This window comes from Candoia aspera, chromosome 8 (assembly GCF_035149785.1).
Source record: "Candoia aspera isolate rCanAsp1 chromosome 8, rCanAsp1.hap2, whole genome shotgun sequence".
Lineage (NCBI taxonomy): Eukaryota > Metazoa > Chordata > Lepidosauria > Squamata > Boidae > Candoia > Candoia aspera.
In genome coordinates this window covers 58,940,894-58,963,182 of record NC_086160.1, presented here as the reverse complement: position 1 = coordinate 58,963,182, position 22,289 = coordinate 58,940,894, and the positions used below count along the sequence as shown (strand labels likewise).

Sequence of the window (22,289 nt, the reverse complement as noted above, 5' to 3'; positions counted from 1 at the left end):
TATTGTATACAAAATCTGATGAGTTATGCCCCCAGCAAAGAGGAATTTGGGCAAGATTCCCTCTCTACCATTTGTTTTCTTTCCCCTCACTCATCTCTTCTACCAGATAATGGGATCCTTCCTTCCTAAGTCCCTTTGTGTAGGCCTCAGGCCTGCAGAGTTCTAGCAGCTTCACTGAGAAAGAATATAGCTCAAAAACTAGCAACAACTCTTGCCAATTTCAGGCAGATGCTTTCCCAGGGGCTGGATTTTTAACAGGCAGTGCCAGACAGTGAACTTGAGTTCTTTTACATACAAAACATGGGGTTACCCATGAGTTACAGGTACAGTGGGTATCCTAAGCAATGTTTGAGGGTGATATGCAAGAACCTCTGTTTCAGAAAAGCTCAGAAGCTGTTACAGATCTTTTCACCAAAGAAAATTTGTTAAGTTCCCTAGAAAACATACAGCCATGAATCCAGTCAGAGATCTGTAGGGCTTCTACCCTGATGATGTCCTGGAAGTCTTTAAAAATTTGGCTGTTCTTGGGATAAGGTGGTTGTGGAGTCCCTGTTGGTTATCTTTTATGATATACAGAATGTGATTTCTCTGATTGCAAATGACTTTTTTCCCTTTCTGATTGTTTCCTATCTTTTTAACACTCAGGTTTGTTCTGGAATTGGTAGCCATGTACTTAACTAATAATAAAAATAACATCAACAACAAGAGTCCCCAGTGAAGTGAGTTAGTCAGTGCTCTTATTAAATAGCAATACAAGGCAAAGTTCTTTCCTTCTAATTAGGAAACTGTACAGAAAGCATAATGGCATGTTTCAGCCCTATCAGTTTCATGAATAATAACCATGCACATTTTTCACTAAGTCTCATATACAAGCACAAATTGTATGCATTGGATTTCCTGGTTCCTATTACGTAGGAAATAGTAATATTGTGCGCAATAGCTCTTTTCAGGAGGAACGTTAGCCGTTATGTGAGACACACAAAAAAGTGTTGTATTTATATAAGAAAACATTGTTTCTATGTTATAGCTTCCCCTGTAGAAAAGAGAAGATAGGAATAGTGAATAAAAAAGCTATGGGGGCGGGTCTTTATTAAATGGGTCTGGGAAGAATTCTAATCAAGAGAGGAGATGGCAATGAGCAAAATCTAGGAAATGCAGGGTAGCTTTATGCTAGGCAGGGAATATATGGACCAGATTCCTGCTCTTGAGCCGGTAATTGAGAAATGCATGATGGTGTGAGAGAAAGTGTTTTGTGCATTTTTATATAAAGTGTATTACAAAGTGAATAGGGAAGAATGTCAGCTATTTTCAACCCTATGTAGGGTTGAAAAAAATAGAGTACACATACAAGATGTGGGATTCGTGGTTTACACACATTACATCGGAAGACTTGGGTGTGGTTATTATCAACAACCCAAGCAGGCGCCAGCAGTGTAAGATAGCTGCTAGAAGGGCTAACATAGTTCTTGGCTGCATTTCAAGAAGCACTGTATCAAAGCTGTGTGAAGTCTTTAGTGCTTGCTACTCTGAGCTGGTGAGATCACACCTGGAATATTTCGTACAATTCTGGCACTACCTTTCCAGAAGGAAACTGCCAGATTAGAACAGGTTCACAGGAGGGCAGCAAAGAGGATATAGTGACCTGAGGACAGGAAGGAATTTGGGATATTCAGTCTGGAGAAATGAAGACTGAGGGGTGCCATTTATATCAGTGTTCAGTTATATAACATTATTCCATTGTGAAGATGGTCAGGAACTATTTTCAATTGCCACAGACCAGGCAATAGTGGGACCAGAAATAACAGGTATAATTTGCAACTACTTAGAAGATGTTCAAAGGAAAAAGATCCTGATGGTAAGATTTGTACACCAATGGAACAAGCTACCTATAGAGTTGGTGGGTTTTCCATCTCTGGAAATTTTTAAGAGGATGATGGGCAGCCCCCACTCGAGGATGGTTTAACTGGTTTTCCTGCACATTACAGAGGGTTGGACTAGATCATCCCTATGGTCTGTTCCAGCTCCACAAGTCTCTGATTCTGGGATAGCTGAGCTCAACCCACAGAGGAGCCTGTTGACTTGGGTATCACAGGCTTGAAAGAATCCCAGATAATCTCCTTGGATATTACCTCTGTCATTTCATGAGACTGCCCATCAACCACATAGCTCAGAGTGAATATGAGCAATATTGTCCTCAAAGTGCTTAGCAAACTGCTCATAAAGACCCAGCAGGAAAATCTTCTGCTGTTCCCAAAAAGGAACAAATCATACTAAATAAAGCAGTTGGTCTGGAATCTGCACACACAGTAAGTGCTGAAAACTTACTGATTCATCACTACACTTACTGTCATGCTGTAGGGCCAAACATGGATTCATATCTGTATCTAGTCATTGTTACTATCAGCCCCACTAGGTAGACCAGACTATGAAATTAATTCCACAGGAAGGCTAAATCTACTTTTATTAAGATTGCTATAACCAAATCTTGCAAGTTTGATTCTGCTGTACCTCCTCCTCCTTATACCCGCATGAATTAGGGAGATTTGTTAGCTTGCTATTCAGGGCTTTAAAAATTACTTCAGCCCCTTTTGCCTAGACAATGGCTCCTGCATATCTCTGTCAAGGTCATCTTCCTTACTCTCTCTAGTCAGTCATCATCTGTCAGTGTTTCTCCAAGTTATTTCCTTTTGTAATTCATCTCCCAGAGCTCTTTGGTAAACCAAGGAACCCCTGCAGAAGGAGAGGCCACTCAGGAGTATCCTGTCATGTGCCCTGGCATCTTTTTTTTTAAATGTTGGGAATGCTGTTTTGGTTGGGGCAGTCATGTTGTTTTAGCTGTTTTTCTAACATGTAGTGGATTTATTGTAAGCTGCCCAGAGTCTTTTTGGACAGCCTTAACAAATCAAATCAAATTTTAAAAATAGGTATTTCAGAGAACTGCCTGCTAGGCAGGTGCCCTTTGGAAACCCAAAGGATTCTAAGTCCTAGGATGGACCAGTTCACTAGGTCCACGCATACCCTTCCCACAAGGTCAGTGGTGGGCATCAGTCTCAAGGTGACAAGATAATTATCGGATCAGAACAATGGACTGATAATGTCTTCCATTTTCAGATCACCTATATTAACCACCAGGAAGAAGCACAATGTGACTGGTTTTGTCCTCTTTTTGACTCGTTTGATTAAGGAACCCATGTTATTCTGTGGGGTTCACACCGTCTACTGTGAATTGAATTCATGGAGTTTCGCCCTTTAGCAGACTACATAGAGCACATCAGCTTTAGGAGCAATTCAGATTCTGGTGCCACTTGTGGAGGAATGCATCAGGCCTCTGCGAGATTCTCACAAGATATTCTTCCTTGCCCTGGAGCTGGCAGAGGTGTGTGGTGAATGCTGATTTAGCTAACAACTTTAACAAATGCTTTAAAATTCTTTGGCTTAGTATTTCTTATTCCTTTTCTGCATCTTGCATAACGCTACTTACCCTGAAAGGAAATAGCATAATAGGAATGTATTATATGTACCACTGTATCTCATTTAGTTCTCTCATATCATATTGGCTTTTTAAATATGTCCATAGTCTTGTTAATTTGCAGGAGAGCATATCTGGGCAAAAAACAGGGAAGCCTGGCTCGCATAATGGTGCATAACCTAAAAGGGAATATTATGATGCATATGAATGTTTGTTACATATATCATGCTTCAGTATGGAAGGCATCACTGCCACAATGAAAAATCAGAAAGACCTAAACAGTTCAAAATGCCAGTCCTGAGAAATCAGGAATCCTGAGCACCTGCTCAAATATTAGAATCTGCTGATTGTCCATTCGCTGCAGAATGTTACCACCAGGGACATGCTACACCTTCAGCCCCAAAGAAGTTTGCTTTCTTCTGGTTCCATTCATTATGTGAAGCCAGGAGGTTAGGGAAACCATGGATTAACTCAACATGCAATTAAAAGAGGGACATTCTGGCTGGGATACCTGCTGGTGCAAATACCAATTTAAGATCTAGCTAGTCATCCAAGCTTTGAGGTCAGGATAACAGTCGCTCAGGATGTTCCCTCCATGCCCCTAGTTAGTTTTATTGTTTCTTGGATTCCTTTTACCCACTGTATCCTGCCTTGGGATCTGTGAGTCAATAAGAAATACATAATCTAATAAATATGGATTTTTAAAGGAAGGTTGAAAAACATCAAGCATTTTTTGTAAAGGATTCCGTTGCGTTCCTATAATATCAATGTATGTCAACGTTCAACCCCGCCCCGGACGTCGCCACTCAGGGAGGCCAAAGTCAGGTGTGCCGGCGGGGCGAATACGGAAAGGCTCGCTGTCGCCTGCCTCCCGACGTGCCGCTCGCGCGCTCGCTCTCTGCTCCCGCCTCGCGCCCCGCCGCCTCGCTCGTCCTGGAGTGCGCGCCCCCCCGTCCTTCTCTGGGTGTTGCCAGGCTTTGCGCTTCTAATGGCAGGTCTTCCCCGGATGTACCAAAACCCACGAGCTCCAGATCCCACGGACGTACCCCCGCTTCTCTGGCGGCAGAAACAACCCCGCTCTCCTCCTGGCAAAGGCACCGTCAGGGTGGACCGGCCTTAGCCGGGGCGGCGCACGCGCTGGCCCTCCCTCGCGCAAATACCCCGGAAAATTCTCCTTTTTCTCCGCCTCCTTTTGCTGCTGCGAGCCACAGCCCGGGCAGCCCTCCGCCTCCCGACGGCGGCGCGCGTGCACCCAAGCGCACACACACACAGGGAGCCACACGCAGCCAGGCGCGGCAGGAAAGACACCGCGCGCTTGGGCTGCCCGTGCCTCCTGCCTGCCTGCCTCCCTCCTCCCGCGCCTCCGCCGCTGCTCTGCCCTGCGCCTCTTGGCCGCAAGCAGCTGCACTAGCCCCGGGCCCCGCCTGTTTCTCCCTGGCGCGGGAGAGGCGGAGAGCAAAGCAGCCCACGAGCAGCAGCCGCCGCCGCCGGGAGGGGAAAAAAAGCCTCCTCGCGTTCCTCCCTTCTCCGAAACATGGGTAAGTCACCCCGAGCCCGGCAGGTCAGTCACGTTCCTCCAGGGCCCCGTCAAGGTCCGCTGAAGCATCCCTCGAGCAGGTCCTCGCTTGCGCTAGAGGGACATCCGGTAGTCCTTTTAGCAAATCCGTGTTAGGGGCAGCTGGGGAGGAGTAGGACCGCGGCGTTGTAGCAAGTCGGGGCGTTCTCCCCCAGCGCTCCCCCTTGCGTCTCTCTCGCTAGCGCTCTCCCTCTTTTTCTGTCTTCGGTGGATCAGTCCCCTCCGGGTTGCTCGCCTCTCTCCTCCCTCTTATGTCCGACGACCGGGAGAAGGAAGCCGACTACTTGTAACTTCCTCGTCCGCACATCCCTACTCTCTCGGACTCGGCGGCGGAAGCCGGGAAGAGCAATGTGCTTTTTCTCACTTAAGCCTCGGCTTTCCCGTGATGCCGCTTGGTTAGGATGTCCGTAGCGGGGGACCGGCTGCAGGTAGTGACCTTAGTCAACCACGGATGGTCGAGGTGGCAGCTGCGAAGGTTCTTCGAAAGACGGGAAGAAGGACCTTTGAATGGGATGGATGTCGCCCTGAGTTGGTCATGCAAGCAACACTTAAAAGTCAGAGAGCTTAACAATAAGGAACCCCAGTTCTCTTAATTAATTGCCATCAGCATTTTCAAGAACTAGTTGCCAAGTTGCCAGTGAATCCCTCATGCTTGGTTTATCTAAGCTGGACATCCTTTCAGTGAAGTAAACTCAGTTTGGCTTTATATATACTCAGTTTGGTTTTTGTTTCTTAAGCATTGTGGGCATTTGTTCCCATTTAGTGTATGTTTCCCTAAGAATGGTAATCTACGGTGCAACCTTCCTTACAGCGGTCTTGTATACATAATTAGTTTTTCTTATCCAGGCAGGGGAACAGTTAACTTCAGCAGGTCATTCTGTTATGGACTAACTGCTGAGAAAACATGCATAGGACTGCATTGTCATTTAGTAAAACATAGTTAAAACTTCACTAAATATTTTGAAGAAAAAGCTGCACTGATCTGGGATACAACTTACTAACTCGCCTTTTCTAGGCCAGGCTCACCCAAATGTCACTTGTGTTGAAGTTCCTTGGACTGTTTTACCAGTGAGCACATGATGCACCCACTTGGGTCAAACTACCGTAAGGAGGCCTAGTCTGGATCAGTGCCTGGAAGGGAGTCCATCTGGTTATGGAGTGTAAAGTCACCTTGAGTTCCATTATGGAAGGAAAGTGGAATTCAAATATACTAAGGAAACAAATACATATATTGGTCCCATGCCATTTGCTTGTTTTGAAACTAATTAGCTGCCCGCTCTACCTGTGAAGGTAAGTTGTCCTTTCAAGAAATGTTTTGTGTTGTGTATGTGAAATGGAAAGAATGATTAATACAATATAATAATTCTCATTTCAAGCAAATGATGCCCCAGAAATAATCTACCTTGAAATGCCTGGACTAGTATTTTTTTTTTTTAAAATGTGGCCTGTTCACTTCATTAATTAGTCATTACCAATTCTTTTCTAAACACTAAGGTGGTATATGCCAAAACCAGTTCTTGCCTCTTTTTCCAGAAGCTGTTGATAGCCAAGGGCTAGTGAGGACAAGCAAATCAAACCAGTCTCAGTGGCTTTAACAGATGTAACAGAGGCAACTCTTGAATTTCACATCAAGAGTTCTGGAACTTTTGGGGGCAACAACATTCACAGAGCGAAACCAGTTCCTTGCAGATTGTGAAAATGCTGTTGGTTTTATGCATTGTCCCACCCTGCAGGATAAAATATAACATAGCTTCTTTAGAGCTGCAGAAACCATCTTGCTTCTGGGCTGGCCAGGGGACCATCAGCTTTTCCCCACTAATGTTTTAAAGTGCTAACCACTCATCCTTGAGTCAGCACAACAGTTGCTGTCCCCATGGCCAGTCTGTGTCCTGCCTCCACTGCATCTGTACCAAGCCTCTGCTGAAGGATGTTGCATGCATGTGCCACTCACAATAGACAAGATGACTGGTTTTCTTCTTTGCCTTTTCTCTCATCCCTGAGAAAATATCCACCATTCAGAGTCCTGCAACAAGTGTAGTAGGGGTCAGATTTTAGGACTCTCTTTGGCTTCTCTACGCTGGTTTGTCTGCCCTTCCTCCCTCACCTCATGTGTGTATCTTCATATATACAGTATATGAGAGAAACACCAACACCAAAATATCCCCAGAGAGAAGGGAGGCAAACCCGACCATGACTTTGCAACTAGCTGTGTCCTGCAGTGGGAAGAACTGAAACTGACTAGTAGCTGGACAACTGCCTCTCTTATTTCAGCAGGAGAGCTAGGAAGTGAGAGGAAGTGGCAAATAAGAATTTTAATTGAAATAGTGGAGGTCTGCTCTCCTCTCTTTATTGGAAGCCTGCAGAGAAGCTGGTGTCCACCAGCTGAAGGAGCGGGAAAGTGATGTCATGAAGGGAACTCAAAAAAAAAAAAGTACTGAAGGAGATGGTAAAGGCTGGGAGAGAAACAGTGGAGATGGAGGTTGATTAGTGAATAAAGGGGAAGGGTCAGGTCCTATCTCCCAACAATCCCAAATACACCTCTGATCACTCCGACTACTAGTCACCAGATTTTCTCCTGAAGGTAATTGAAACTGAAACTGATTTGTGGGAATGTCAGCTTAAGGGGGAAAATACACTACAGTTATATAAATACATCTAATGATGACTTAAGGCTGCCTCACTTAGGAGCTGGGAATCAGATGAAAGCATCATCATGGGAACAAGGCAGAAAGTTAAGGCATGATTGTGCTGTACTAAGGTGCAAGTGGGGACAGGGCCTGATGCTGTGTCCACATGACATGCTCACCCTTTCTTAACCATGTTTATTTTAATTATATACATTTCTATACCATTCAATTCCAACCAGGTCCAAGTTTCTGGTTATGTACAACACACTGAACGATACGATAACTCTCATGGGCTGTGGAGGCACAACATACTAGCTAAATTATTTTGTTGTAAATCTCCAGAGTCCCCCTTTGGGGGAGATGGGTGGTGACAGAAATTTGAAAAATAAATAAATAAATAAAGGTTGGTTAATTTGGGTTCAGTTTTTTTTGGTGGCAGTCTAGCTAATCAAAACAGTATCCAGTTACAGTGCCAGATAGTATCAATTTATGGAATGGTTTTTCCCAAGTTCTAGATAAAGATTTTTTTTAATGCTCCAGATTATATCCAATTCCTAAATGTTATTAGTAATTTCATAGTACATATTGTTTTAATACTTGTATTGTAGTTTATTGCACTGTTTTAGACTCAATTTTAAGGTTCCCTGGGGATTCTAATTTATACTGCAAGGTAGGATATGAAAGTATAGATGAGTCAGTGTTCAAGAAGAATTGGAATATTCCCAGAATGTTCTAGAGTGTGTCACATATTCCTATAACTTTTCACCCTGAAAGTCTACCTGTTCAAGTCACCAAAATCTTGAATCGTTTGTGAAGGCTAAAAAAACTGGCATTAAAAAAGTGCCTGACTAGGTCACTCAGTGAATGTTTGGAGAAAACCACAAAAGATGTTTTAATTTCTTTGATCCACTCAGAAGTTTTGGCTGGAACCAAATGAATCTGTTCACTGTTCTTTCCTACATTTTGCAGAGGATGAAGAGAAACCTGGTTCTTTTACCTTTAGGTAGAGTTTGGGGTAAAAATTGTTCAAATAATAGAAATGGTGTTCCTGAAGCTTTACTTTCAAGGGAGCATAGTCCTGATGGCTGGCTGATGAATCTTATATGTCCATACTTTTAGAATTACCTCATACTTGTTGCAGTATAATCTTGCCTTTAAGCTCCACTCTGTATATCAGTGCACACAGCTCTGTTTCTTTAAAAAAACCCTCATTTGTAAGTATTTAACTTTTAGCATTCAGTATACACCTTGTCTTATTATATGTCACTCTTTTAATATGTCTGCCTTTAATTGCAGTGAACCATGTAGAAAGGTACAGAATTGTATTGCAGTAGTACAGCCAATTTCAAGCATTTCTATCACTATTGCTACAATACTTGTCTGGGTGCTGGTTGTAGTATTAGACGGCAAACTTTTTAGGAAGAAGGGCTATTGCTTACTTTAATCTTACAACTGCGGTGCACATTGTGGATAATTTATGGTGTCAGTTCACATGTTTGATTGCATCCTAAGAAGTATCTCCACACTTAAAGTAGCCCCTTTTCTTCCTCTTTTACTTTCATGTACCTGTGTCTAATAGAGAGTATTTCCTTTTTATCAATAGATGATGTTTTAGCTGTGATTTAGTTTGCCTGTGCTTTGTAGAGACTAGTAGTGTATATAAGCTATATGCTTTTTGCTTTGGCATAAACTGGGCTCACATTTATGCCGAACCATAGATTGCTTAATTATGATTTGTTGCATAAGCCACAGTTGGCTGGGTTCAAACACATTAAATAGCTAATCATGGCTTGCAAAGTACAGTGGCTTACCTTCACAGTGTTCTAAATCAAAACTCAACATGGACATTGACTTGAGTCACAAAGCTTGCTTAGTCACAGCTTGGTTGTCTTTCCTTTGTCTGAAAGCTCTCTCTAGCCATTACTTATACTGCTATGATAAAAAATGGTCATCTAGAATGCTGTCAACCAGTTTGACTATCCATAAGAAATTACCAGAAAAAATGTGCAAAGTCAAAACATCATACAGATACTATGATCAGAAGAGATAACTTAGCATTGGCAAAAAAAAAAGGGGGGGCGCGATGGCATGGGAACAGGGGCCTAATGAATAGGATGAAGTAATACTCTGCATCTAGAATATGGAGTCTTGAGACCTGGGGAGCCAAGAAGCAGGTTGTTTTCAGAGAAGCAGAATTAGAGCAAAAGTTGGATGGCAAAGGGGGAGAAAGTGTGAGACTAGTGATGCAGCAAAGGAAGCCAAGAAACCCCTGGGGACTGGGCCAGGTGGTCTCTCTGCAGCAACAAGAAGAATTGCTGTGTCAAAGTTGTCAGTGAACCTGGGCTGGATTTTCATGCTGGGTCTGCCTCCTCCTAAGCTAGCTTGCCAGGTTGGAGTAATTATTCTGGCTACCTTTTGCCAGCTTCACAGATACTGCATTGCTGCTTAATGCGTTGGATGCGTTGTTTTGCTGTGAATGCACTGTTTGGCTGTGACACTGTTGCTTGCAAAGGAGAGAGAAAGAGGGGGGTGAGCGAGGAGGGAACTTAAAAGGTTAGAAAAGGCCACTGCACGGTTGGCCGTATATGATTCTACAGGCGCTCCTGCTGTTCCTGAGGAAACCTCCCAAGAATCAAAGCTAGGAGCCTTTGCGGTTATCCTTGTTTTCTATCAGCAGGGAACACACCACACTTCAGTCTGATTTGCAATCTTTTCTTTTTTTTGAAGAAAAGACGTTCATAACAACTATGTTAAAAAAATTCCAATAAATGTAATGACTTCCGAACATAGCAAATCTAGCTTGAAACCTCTGTGCAGCATATTCCTGGTTAAATCTTCCTGTCTGCTTTGTACAGGATTTATTTTCTGCACTTGTTGGAAAGCCTGAGAAATATATTAAGGTTGATTCCCCCCCCCCACCAGCCCCCAGAACTAAATGTTCCTTGTGAGTCCATGCCTTCTTGGTAAATCATGTCAGAGCATCAAACATTTGCTTCTCTGAGCACTAAATTGCTAAGTCAGTTTTATGATTAAATGTTTTGAATGTTCTGCACATAAGGGGGTCAAGTACATAGTTTTGTTTCATATAGAGCTTGTAAAAATTCACATTCTTCTAATAAAAATATGTGTGATATTAATATATTTACTTAGCGGTGTGTGGGTGCTCTGCAGTTCTACTAGCTTTATTGTCACTTCTCTGGAGTAATCCTTATAAAGTGAATATCTTTCAGGGAACTGAAATAAAGGGTATTAGCTGAGATTTTTGGCTTGCAAAAAAACAAATTGTTCAGATTTGTAACTTAAAACATTGCACTGAATTGTATGACAAAAGCTGTATTCTACAGATAGATCAATGGCAATGTCTATAGTTGGGAGCCAGAATTGCTTTCAGGAGACAAAAGTTTGTCACAGCATGCAAAATTATGCACTAAGATGATTTTTTTAATTTATGGAGAATTCTATGAGGAGTTGTTAAAACCACTTTGAAATTAATTTTCACTTTAACAAAGCTTATGAAATTAATTTTCATTTCAAAAAAGCTTAGGAGAAAGCTGGGACTGTTTCTTCAAGCATAGAATACTATATGGATAAAACACTTGGAAACATATCTTAGAAGTAGTATATGTTCTATATGCTGGCATTTTGATGTTTTGTTTTTCTCATTCCTTGCCTTGTTCTATATTATTTTAATGGGATGATTTTTTTTTCTGCAAATAACAGTGAGGGGAAATCCTTTAAATAGCTTACCTTTCTGTTTAATCACAAGGTGCTGTTTATTATTTTTTTTAATTTATTACGATTATATCCTGCTGCAATCAGAATCGATTCTAGGTGGTTCTGTTGTTTGTACTGTACAGCAGAATTGATTTTTGGTACAGTAGACTTCCAGATGCAAAAGACTCTGAAATTTCATGTTGGTGTTACATTAACACTGCAACACCTTGCAGTGAACTAGCTAGGTTCAGCTTTAACGAAGCACCAGATCCCCTTCACAGATGTTTTTAAAAAATGACAAATTGTTGACTCAGCTTATGTCATTGAGCAATGCAAAATAATTAGGACTACAACCTCCAAATCACTTGACTTCAGGGAGGATAAAAATCATTTTAAGATACTTTTTAAAATTTAAATCAGATTTATTTTGTTAGAAAATGAACATAGCTCAAATATTTAATTATGAACATGCTCTCTGATTACTGAGATGGAGATGAGATACAAGTTAACAAATCTGAAATAAACTTTTCTCTAAAAGTGGAAGGCAAATATGATCAATGAATAAAAAATATTATGGATACTGTTTATATGCTAGTGATACTTTTTTTCCTAAGACATCATGACAAAAATAGTCCTCAAACACCAACAATAATTAGAGTTTAATAAATTAATTTGAAACTTTTAAAGCTGTAACTATCCTATTTTGAGGTCAAACAAGCTATTCCAACCTCACTGAAGAATTATGGAAGGTAATTTTTGCAACTAAGTTCTTCATTTTGAGACATTATATAAGATGAGCAAATAAAGATATACTTTCATTGTAGGACTGCTTTGTAACTTTACCCCAGAATTATGTGCTCAGTCATCATTTTATATGATGAATTTAAAAAACAAATGAAAAAATGTTTTAGAAAGATGACAGTGTGGATCCTTTGCACTTCCATGTCTGCCTATCTGCTTTCTGGTCTCAGGCAGACTGTGACTACTATGGGAAATGCTATGAAGGGTTGTTCCTAGAGTTGGAATCTGTATTATTAATCCTAACTGTACTCTGATTGTAAGTAAGTTACCCTGAAATAACGATTTAGTGGAACAATAAACATTAAAAGAAGAAGGAGATGGTGGTGGAGGAGAAAGAGAAGAAGAAGAAAAGAAACTCGGCAGATTTAAATAAATTGATGCAAGTAGGCTAATATTACAGAGGAGGAAAAAGGTGGAGGATATGCAGGAAATTTATTAGTCTAAAGTTAGTGGTAGGGAAACTGTAAGGAGAAAATATGCTCTCCTCTTTTGAAATAAAAACAACATCAGAGTTCACATTGTCATCTTTTTAATAAACTACAGTAAAGTTAAGACAGATTCATAGAGAAATAATACTGGAAAATTCAGAAATATACAAGATACTTGCAAAGGACACCTGTATATATTTAAATAAATATATTTTCTCTCATGGTAATCAGAAGAACATTTTTCTTTGTAATTTATGTAGTCTTTAGCTACATCAAGTTTCAAAGCTTGGATAACAGTTGCATTTTCACCTACATTAATAGCTGAGTGCTATATGAATTCAATTGGTCATTATCTCTGAAATAAGCCAAAATGTAGTTAATTTTAATAGCAATACCTGGTGGTCTCTCTGCATAGGCAGTGTCAGGGAGAAGAAAGGAGAGTGCGGGCAAGTCCAGAACTTGAGCAGACTACATTCCCATAACACCCTAAGTGAGGGTAGCCATCCATTTGCCCATAGGCTAATGGGCCTCTAAATCTCTTTTTGTACATGCTCTTACCATGCCACTGAAATTTTGGTGCAAACCATGAAGAAGAACAAATACGCTTGACTGCTCTTTCGAGATTTTATTTAAACCATTAAAATGATCTCATATTCCCAACCCTTACATATCTCATGATGTGCTGCAGTCCCACTGATGCTACCTTTGCTGCTATGATGTTCAATCCCACTGATGCTACCTTTGCTGCTATGATGTTCACACACACATCCCAGAGTAAAAAGTTGACCAATTTGTGTAATTATGGATTGGGACTATAGGAAGCATCACTCTGGTCAATGCCTTCTGGGTTTTTTCCCCGTTCCATCTAGTTTTTATGCTATCAGAGTTGGACGAGAGCAACAGAACAAATAAAATGAAATCCCCTTGACTGGCAGTTTAAATGGCTTTATCTTTTTTTAAAAAGAGACTGAATGCCTGCATATATTCCAGTTTGCAAAATAATCATCAGACTGGTTCTTCATTTTATGTGGAACAGTTTCCTCTAATTTATATATTTAGTGCTGTCTCAGACTGAAGTTTCTTCTTAGAGGAGATGCCTGGAATTGATCCTGGGACCTTATGTACAAAAAGCCATACTGAATTTTCCTCTGGCTTTAGGTAAACAATCCACTGTCTAGTTTCCTTTGGGTAAGAAATGCCTTTAACGTTTACCAGATCAGTTGATCTGATGATTTGGGCTGCCTGTCAGTGCAACTCATAAGAACAGTTCTTGTAATATATAATGTAACATCCTGAGGGAAGTGCATCCCAATGGAAAAGCAGAAGGATAAAGCTACAGGGAACAATGCATAAACCGATGGCCCATAAGTGTACTGAACCTGTTGACCGCTCCCACAACACGAGCCAAATGGAATGTCTCCAGTCTTAAGCAGTTGTATACAACTTGGTGATGCAAGTCCTTCTGGAAAAAATTAAAATCTGGATAACATGATGGGAGGAAAAGAAACCACTTCCTATCTTGGCATCATGTTTCTATAGGCAATATATCTGTTGTGTTGTCTTCTTAAAAACCTGGGCTTGATTTTTGTTTTGAATCTGCGAACCAAACCTTACATTTCTTAAAATATGTTTCTGTGCATATGTTCAACACATTTGGAAATGAATTGCAAAGTTTATTAATTCTATGTTGAGTTCTGTATTTAGCACCTGTCAGGTGGGTAAAAACTGCCACATTCACAGCGGAAATAGCATGGCAGCTTTTGGCTTGCTATGAAGGAGGCGCGCACACACAAACACATATATACAGTATATATATCAAATATATATAAAGGTAGTCTTCACTTAACGACCACAGTTGAGCACAGATTTTCAGTTGTAAGTCATAACGGTTGTTAAGTAAGTCCAGACTAGTTTTTTACAACCTTTTTCTAACCACGGTTGTTAAGCGAGTTGCAGCAGTCATTAAATGATTAAAGATTGGGCCTTGTAGTTTCCTTTCATTGTTAAGTGAATGGCACAGTTGTTAAGTGACCCAGGAGTTATTTTGGAGTACTGTGGGGGGCAGAATGTGCTGGTCATATGTTCTCCACCAAAACATGACTATGGAAATGCTTCTGTGGCTACAATAGTATTTTCAGTTGATATTACTGTTATTTTCAACTAATATTACTGGTTGATTATTAAAAACTTTTACTGTAAAGTCTTCATTGGAATCTTTGTTCTACAGTACAATATTAAACAGGTTTAAAGATACTGTACAGTACTATAATGTTTTTTTCCTGCTGTAGTAAACCCTGCAGCTTTTGTTACTGTATAGTAGTGTATATAAATCTGATTTTTATTTTTAAAAAATCAGATTTATATAGTACCTGGCTGTTCCCTCTTTATGGTAGCATTTATATGTTGATGTATGGGTAAGGGGTACTAGAAGATGTTGTTTTTCCTTAGTGTACAGCATGCATAGGACTGAATCTGATTGCAGTATTGATAATTGGAGAGAGTGAACTGTGAAGGCCAGACTCTACATATCGTTCGTTTCTAAGGACAAGGCATGGTTCATTGGAAGGGACAAAAACCTCATACATAACTTGCAATGTTGAAAATCAGGAGTTTAGAGAAGAGTTAGACAATACATACAGTATTGCTTCACCAGCATTTTATCCTCAGGTTGGGTCTCTGCCATCTGCATGACCCAGTCATTTTCTCTCTCACACAGAAATCATTGCCTCACATGCAATGTATGTAAGGCACCACGTGTATTACAGTACTGTAAATAAAAATAAAATAATTTATTTTATTTTGATTTCTTTTCCAATACTCTTGACTTTTCTTTAAAATATAAAGAGAATAAAAATACTGTAAAAAAGGAAGACTGATGGGAGTTTTCAACACATTCTCATCTGCTTTTTCTGTGTTTTCCAACAGCAGCAGAGGACCAAATATAGGGCTACTGTATTTTTCGGGAAAAATAAATGCAATACAGTATTTGGGACTCCGGCTGTTGAAGAGAGAAAGCAGAGAAAGCAGCTGAAGTCTCCCAACGTTATTTTGCACATACGCTACTAGTACAGTATTTCCAAGTATTGTAAAGGAAATTAAAATAAAAGAAATTAAATAAAAATAAAACGAATACAGTATCATAAAAATAAAATGAAATTAAACAAATCTCCTAGATCAACAACAGCCGCTAAGACTAAGACAGTACAGTAAATAAAATGCTTACCTTACAGCAGTAAAAAAAAGCAGATACAGCAGTTTGTAGTTGCTGCATTCTGCTTCTAAATACCTTAAAGGAAGGAAACTCTTGGAATAAACAACTGTTTTAAAAACAGTAAACCAGCATTCAGTATTGTTAAATATAATTAAAAGTCAGACAGGCAGAGGATGGAATATGCATGGCACCATACAAATCTCTACTTAAGTTAAACAAAAACTGGGGAAAAAATTAAAGGCAAGCGTAAGTACTACAGTATTGCATGGAAAAAGTACTTAACTTTCCTGTACAGTACAGTAAGGCACACACAAGCCTCCCTCTGCCAGCTGCTAAATCACAGGAAGTAGTGCGGCCACATGACCAGGCCTGCTGCCTCAGAAATCCAGCTTCGTAAGCCTGGAGGACTTCCTGGTACCAAAGGGCGGACAAGTGACCCAAAATGGCCACCGCTTCCAGGACGGCCGAATCTTGGTCATGTGATCGTGGAGGCCTTGTGAGGCTTGTAATTTTGGGCCCCAGTTGGAAATCTACTTTTGGGGTACCATCGTTACTTCGAGCAGCCTTTAAGCGGCCAGTCGGTAAGTGAAGACTACCTGTATTGATAGCAGAAGTAGAAGTTGATTATGTCATTCTTAAACTTCTCTAGTTTGGGAATTAAAAATAGTCTTTTGAACTTCTTAACCATTTAGAAGTAGTGCATGCCAGATGCCAAAAGTGACTGCCATAGCTAATCCACCCCCCACATGCATATGCATGCACGCATACATACGTGCATACATATATAAGATTTTACAACTGTGTTACTCTCTATGGATATTTACAAAATATTAGGATTGTACAGATGAGAAGTGGTATGGAAATATTTTCATAAAGATAAATCCCCATCTGATAGTAGGAAAGTGGTAGTGCATCCACGGTGAAAATTGCCCACTGAAGGGGGACATGCCTTTAGCAACCATTTAATTGTTTGACTCACAATTGGCTCTTTTGTATTGGTTGTTGGACAATAAATGCGCTCAAGTGTAAATTCTCCCTCAAGTTGAGCTTGATTCTTAGTGACTTTGTGGGACTTTTCAGTGTAATTTTCTCAGTGTTAAAAAGTGCTTTGTCAAAGCTTTTGGTGGCCATACATCTCAGGCTTTGCCAGCAGTCCAAAGATTTGAGTTTTCAAATTGACACCAATATTCTATACTTTTAATTCAGTCTTTTCCAACCTTGGATTCCTTTCAGGGCCCAGAATCCTAGCAGTGGTCATGTTGATTGGGAATTATGGAAGCTAAGCTCCACACATCTAGAGAAGATTTGGAAGGCTGCTTTGCTCTGTAAATTAATGTAGACCTGAAGCAAATATTCGGAGATGCTTCTATACTAATGTGCCAGTATATAAGTACCACTGAAATAGGCTTATCCTTACATTTATTCACCTTAACCTATTATATAACTTTTTATTTAATCCATGTCATTCAAGTTGATTGGATCACTTTGTTTTGACAGTTTAGTAGAAACATTGGCTTAATCTATAACCTGGGGACTTTCAGAGGTTTTAGATTACAGTTTCCTTCCCTCAACCAGCTTTACAGATCTGGAGGACTCTAGTTTAGGGAAGGAGAGTGTAAGAGATTACGTGACTGTTACATTTCTTGGGGGAAAAAAACCCAGTCTCTTTCCGTCTTGAACTCAGTAGTTTCTGAATTGTTTAATCTCGTTCAAACTTGGCTCATCATTATTCTAAGGCTTAATATGATTTACTTGATTTTGAATTAGATTGTTCTGTAACCAAGACAACTCTGGTTTATTCACTAAACATTGTTAAGCAAATAATGGTTTAATATGTTATGAACACAGTCTTTGTACTGACCGTAAGACACTGGAGTGTCTGATGAAAAATCCTACTTTAATGGAAGTGTTGGCCTATACTTTTAAACTGCCCTATTTATGTGAAAACAAAAGCAAATAAAAGTTTATCAATGCCAGAATGCTCCTAATACTGTTTTGTTGCCCTAGTTAATCTGTATTGCTTGCTTTGTTTTCTGCTGAATGGGTTTTGAAATTGTAATAATATCATGCCAACTTTTATCAACCAGCCTGGTTTAAAAAAAATCTCAGTTACTGAAAAAGGTGATTCAATCGGCTGTGGATGTGGACTAAACATGTGTCATTGGAAAATATCTGTATTACAAAGCTTGAGGCATCTTACAATTGAAAATAAAAATATGTAGGAATGTAGAGGAATAATAGAACCTAATGTCCCCTTTAAAATGATTTTATTTGGGTTTCAGTAAATAAAGTATGGTTAGTATTGGCAATTTAAAGACCATTTACATTGTCATTTGATTGGAACAAAACTGAGTCACTCTGGCTTGAAAATTTAATTATCATATATAGTCTTTTGTGTATATTTGGTAGAGTAGAAATATACATGTAAAAGTATAACTTGTTGGCTTCTGCATCTTCAGCTTTTTCATTTATTGTTGTAAGAAATGTATATATTTTTTAAGTGATTAGCCATTTCTGTTTGGGATCCAGACAAAATGTATCTGAAGTACTTATTTTCTCTCTCACCCTACTGCAAAATGTGTCATACATTTTTGCTTTAAAATGGAGTTGTTTTATGTCTGTTGATTCTCCCAATAAATGTCTCACAGTATGGCTAATGATAATAAAAGTAAAAAAAAATGCAATTAAACATAAATATTGCTAGACTATCTGAAATGCTAAATACCTGCCTGGCTAAGAGTTGCTTTGCTGCTGGCAGAAGAAGAATAAAGAGGAATATACCTTAATCTCCTTTGGAGAAGGGTGTCATAACCTGGGAACAATTGCTGAGAAAGCACTTGCCCAGATTCCCACCAAATGTGTCTCTAATAGTGGAATGATCAAGACAAGGACTCCCCCAAATGCCCAGTAGGCTTTAAGGAAGAAAGCAATATTTCAGATAGCTTAGCCCCAGATTATGCAGCACTTTTGATATTTTTATGAGAAACCTCTGTACTCGGGAGGAAAATTATTCAGTTTAAAAGCCACTGGGAAAGATACCTCTTTGATATCTTCCTAGAGAGATTTAGGGAGATAGACACTACAGTACATCCCTTGCTGGGTTTTCAGTTGTATTTTATATGAAGGCCTTCAAGGTTTTAGAGAAAAGTGTCTCCATTGTTACCAATCTTAAACTGGATTGTAGCTGTTTGATTCCTATGTATTGTAGATGCACAGTAGTTAAGGGGATAGAGGCAGATTTAAAATTATTAAAGGGGTTGAGACAACTGCCTACTTTATTCCATACTGTAGATATTTGTTGGAATGACTGTATATACCAGAACTACATCTGGGTTGTTATAAATTAGCGATGTAACACAAAACCAATTCCCATTTTTCAGGGAGAAATATGAAGCCAAAATAAAAATAATTTTATTTGGTAGGAAGTCCATAAAATCCTCTGTTGATCTATTATGAATCAATCATAAATAATTCTCAACACAGGGTGTATCCTAGAAAGAAACTTATATTCATTGGAATTGGAAACAAATTCTAGAAACAGAAGCCTCTAACCTTTTTGGGCTGATAGGCACATCTGAAATTTTGAAAGAACAATTGATCTCACAGAATTGCTGCAAAGGTGGGTGTAGTTATTCAAAACCACCTATTTACCTGAATATAAAACTCTTCCCCTCTAGCCCATTCCCCCAGAATTACCTTTTTCTATTTGGTGGAGAGGTGTGCATGGGTGAGAATATTTCCAAACAGCCACCACCATTCAAAAAGAACAAAACAAAATCAGGAGAGGCAGAGAACGTAATGGTCATTAAGAGAGGTGTTTTGGGCCTCACTGGTATCCATGGGCATCATACTTAAATGGGGGGATTTAAATGCTAGATACAGAGTATAGGGCCAGGGTTGCTCAGAGGTCATGGCAACAGGGCAGATGTGGTCACTGAGCATTTTGTTGCAGTATGCTTGTATTTGGCAGTTTCAGCTTTTCGTTTGTCTCTCTAGTAGCAAAATAGTCTGCCTTCAGTCCACACTCACCCCAGAGTAAAGTAATGTTTTTGTTAAATATATATGTGTGTGTGTGTGTGTGTGTGATTTGCAACCTTACTGCACATTTTCCCATGATAAGGAAGAAGTAACTCTTAATTCAGGGTTGTTGTTGTTTTTTTGAGCATCTGAGTTTTCATGCCAAGATGTTTCTTGAATTCTAGCAACTTCATGTTGTTGTTGTTGTTTTAAGTGCCTTAAAAAGAAATATCTTCTGCAGAGGAGAAAAATTATCAAATTGTTTGCAGAAGGAGTGCAGGCAGTAAGAATCTACTATTGATAACATATTATTAATTCCATTATCAGGCATCATATTCTCTATCCTATCAACGCTTGGGATCTCAGAAAATTGATGTCTTTTTACTGCTTACATTTGCATAATTCATTCAGTAAGAAAACTGACATAGAGATCAAATTGCTTGGGATAATTTGATATTCCTTATCTTCTGATAAGATGTACTGGGATACATCAGAGCAGATTTATTTTCTTTCTAATAAATATATTCGGATATTTATGCCATTGAATGAAACTAATACCATGCCCAAGATGGACATTTATACCAATTTAGATTTAGCTGTGATTACATGTTTTAAATTGCCTAACCTTGAGGATTTTGTTTGTCACTAACACCAGTTTAAAAACTATCCCCAGACCCCAATTAGTTATTTGTTCATGCTTTTTCCTTCTCCAGGGGTTTGTTAGCGCTAGTAAAATCTCCATTTACCTTATAATCAATATTATGCTGAATGTGTTTATTTAAATGTATAAGCCATCCCATCCACTTACAGATTATAATATTAAATTAAAGGAATATAAAGTAGTTGTTTAAAATTCAGTTTATGAAAATAATCTTTTAAAAAAGAAATGCTGTCAAACATATTTTGTATTAAGATGTGTTAGGATGATAAGAGATGTAACAACTAATTTTGGTGGCTAAGTGTTGTGAAGATATTTACAAGGCCATTGATCTTTGTTATTTTCTTCTGTACTTCTCTGCCCCATTCCTTTATGATGTACTGTAGCCACAAAGAAGTCAAAAACTTTTGTTTTCTTCTTCAAGAAAATTCCCTTCTGTAAGGGTTGAGGATGTAAGCTTGGTGAGGCAAGAACCAGTCATGAAAAGGCTAGAGATGGATGTTGTGTTAACATACCTTAGGCCACCAAAAGACTTGGCAAGTATTCCTTAATTTGGAAGGGTGGGAGGAAGAAATAAAGACTTTATAGTCTCTGACTCTGTGCATTGCAGTGGGCGATGAACTGTTGCACTGAAGGCTTCTTTCTTACCTGCAATATAGATTCTAACCAAGCTGAGTTGTACGGATAGGTTTCTGCCAAGTCTATCCAAGAGCTGCAATTTGGGCTTAGATGTCTACTGCTGAGCCTGGGTGTGAAGCTTGACAATTACAGCATTTGGTCCAAACAATGATGAATTGCAACTAGTCTTAACTGAGTCTTAATGTCACTGAAACAAGCTAGTTGGTTTCAAATTAACTGAAAATGATTGAAAAATGGGTTGCTTGACTAAGCCAATTCATTTTAATTACAGTTGATGTTACGAAAACAAAATATTAAATAAAAATTATTTATTTTTTTAAAATTTCTATCACTACCCATCTCTCCTGAAAAGGGGACTCTGGGCTGTTTACAATAAGATCAAAATTAAAATATATAAATTACAATATAAATAGATCAATAAAAAGATAAAATAGATATAAAATATAAAATCCAAGCAGTGCAGATCTTATTTGTTGGGGAGAGATCAATGATACTAGCCACCCCCAAGATGAACTGGTGCCTCTCCCACCCCAAGCGAGGCGGCAGAACCAGGTTTTCAGGTTCTTACGGAAGGCTGGGAGTGAAGGGGCCTGCCTCACCTCAGGGGGCACAATGTTCCAGAGGGCGGATGGCACTGCAGAGAAGGCCCACCTCCTGGACCCCGGCAGGTGGAATTGCCTTACTGGCGGGGTTCGTAGCATGCCGTCTCTGCATGACCAGGTGGGACAGGTCGATGTTAGGGGGATGAGGCGGTTCCTCAGGTAGCCTGGTCCCATGCCATGTAGGGCTTTAAAGGTCATAACCAACACCTTGAATTGGATCTGGAAGCAAACTGGTAGCCAGTGCAGCTCGCCCAGCAGTGGTGTCACATGTGCCGATCTTGGGGCACCAATAGCTGCTCACGCGGCCACATTCTGGACCAGTTGAAGCTTCCAGATATTCTTCAAGGGAAGCCCCATGTAGAGCGCATTACAATAGTCTATGTGGGAGATAACCAGGGCATGAGTGACTGTTCAGAGGGCCTCTAAATAAAAATTATATTGAAAACTTACAGATTCTTTGCACATCAGAGGAAAAGTGATACTGTCCCAAACCCAAGTTTGTTCCATTAACTCTAAAGTGTATTGTAAAATTAAGTCTGAATGAGTC

The 22,289-nt window shown here is 39.6% G+C and overlaps 1 protein-coding gene across 4 annotated transcripts in view; it reads left to right on the top strand.

Annotated features, from left to right (window-relative positions):
* Positions 1-4,754: 4,754 nt before the first annotated feature.
* The window catches only part of RAP1GDS1 (Rap1 GTPase-GDP dissociation stimulator 1), an 88,696-nt gene continuing 71,161 nt past the window's right edge, over positions 4,755-22,289 (top strand). For 2 of the 4 annotated variants that reach the window (XM_063310828.1, XM_063310826.1), the window contains exon 1: positions 4,757-5,007. In XM_063310828.1, coding sequence (XP_063166898.1) covers positions 5,004-5,007 — 4 coding nt within the window. In that variant the 5' untranslated portion in view covers positions 4,757-5,003. Of the gene's footprint in view, positions 5,008-22,289 lie in introns of all 4 variants that reach the window. The other 2 variants (XM_063310827.1, XM_063310829.1) reach the window with 2 other exon arrangements.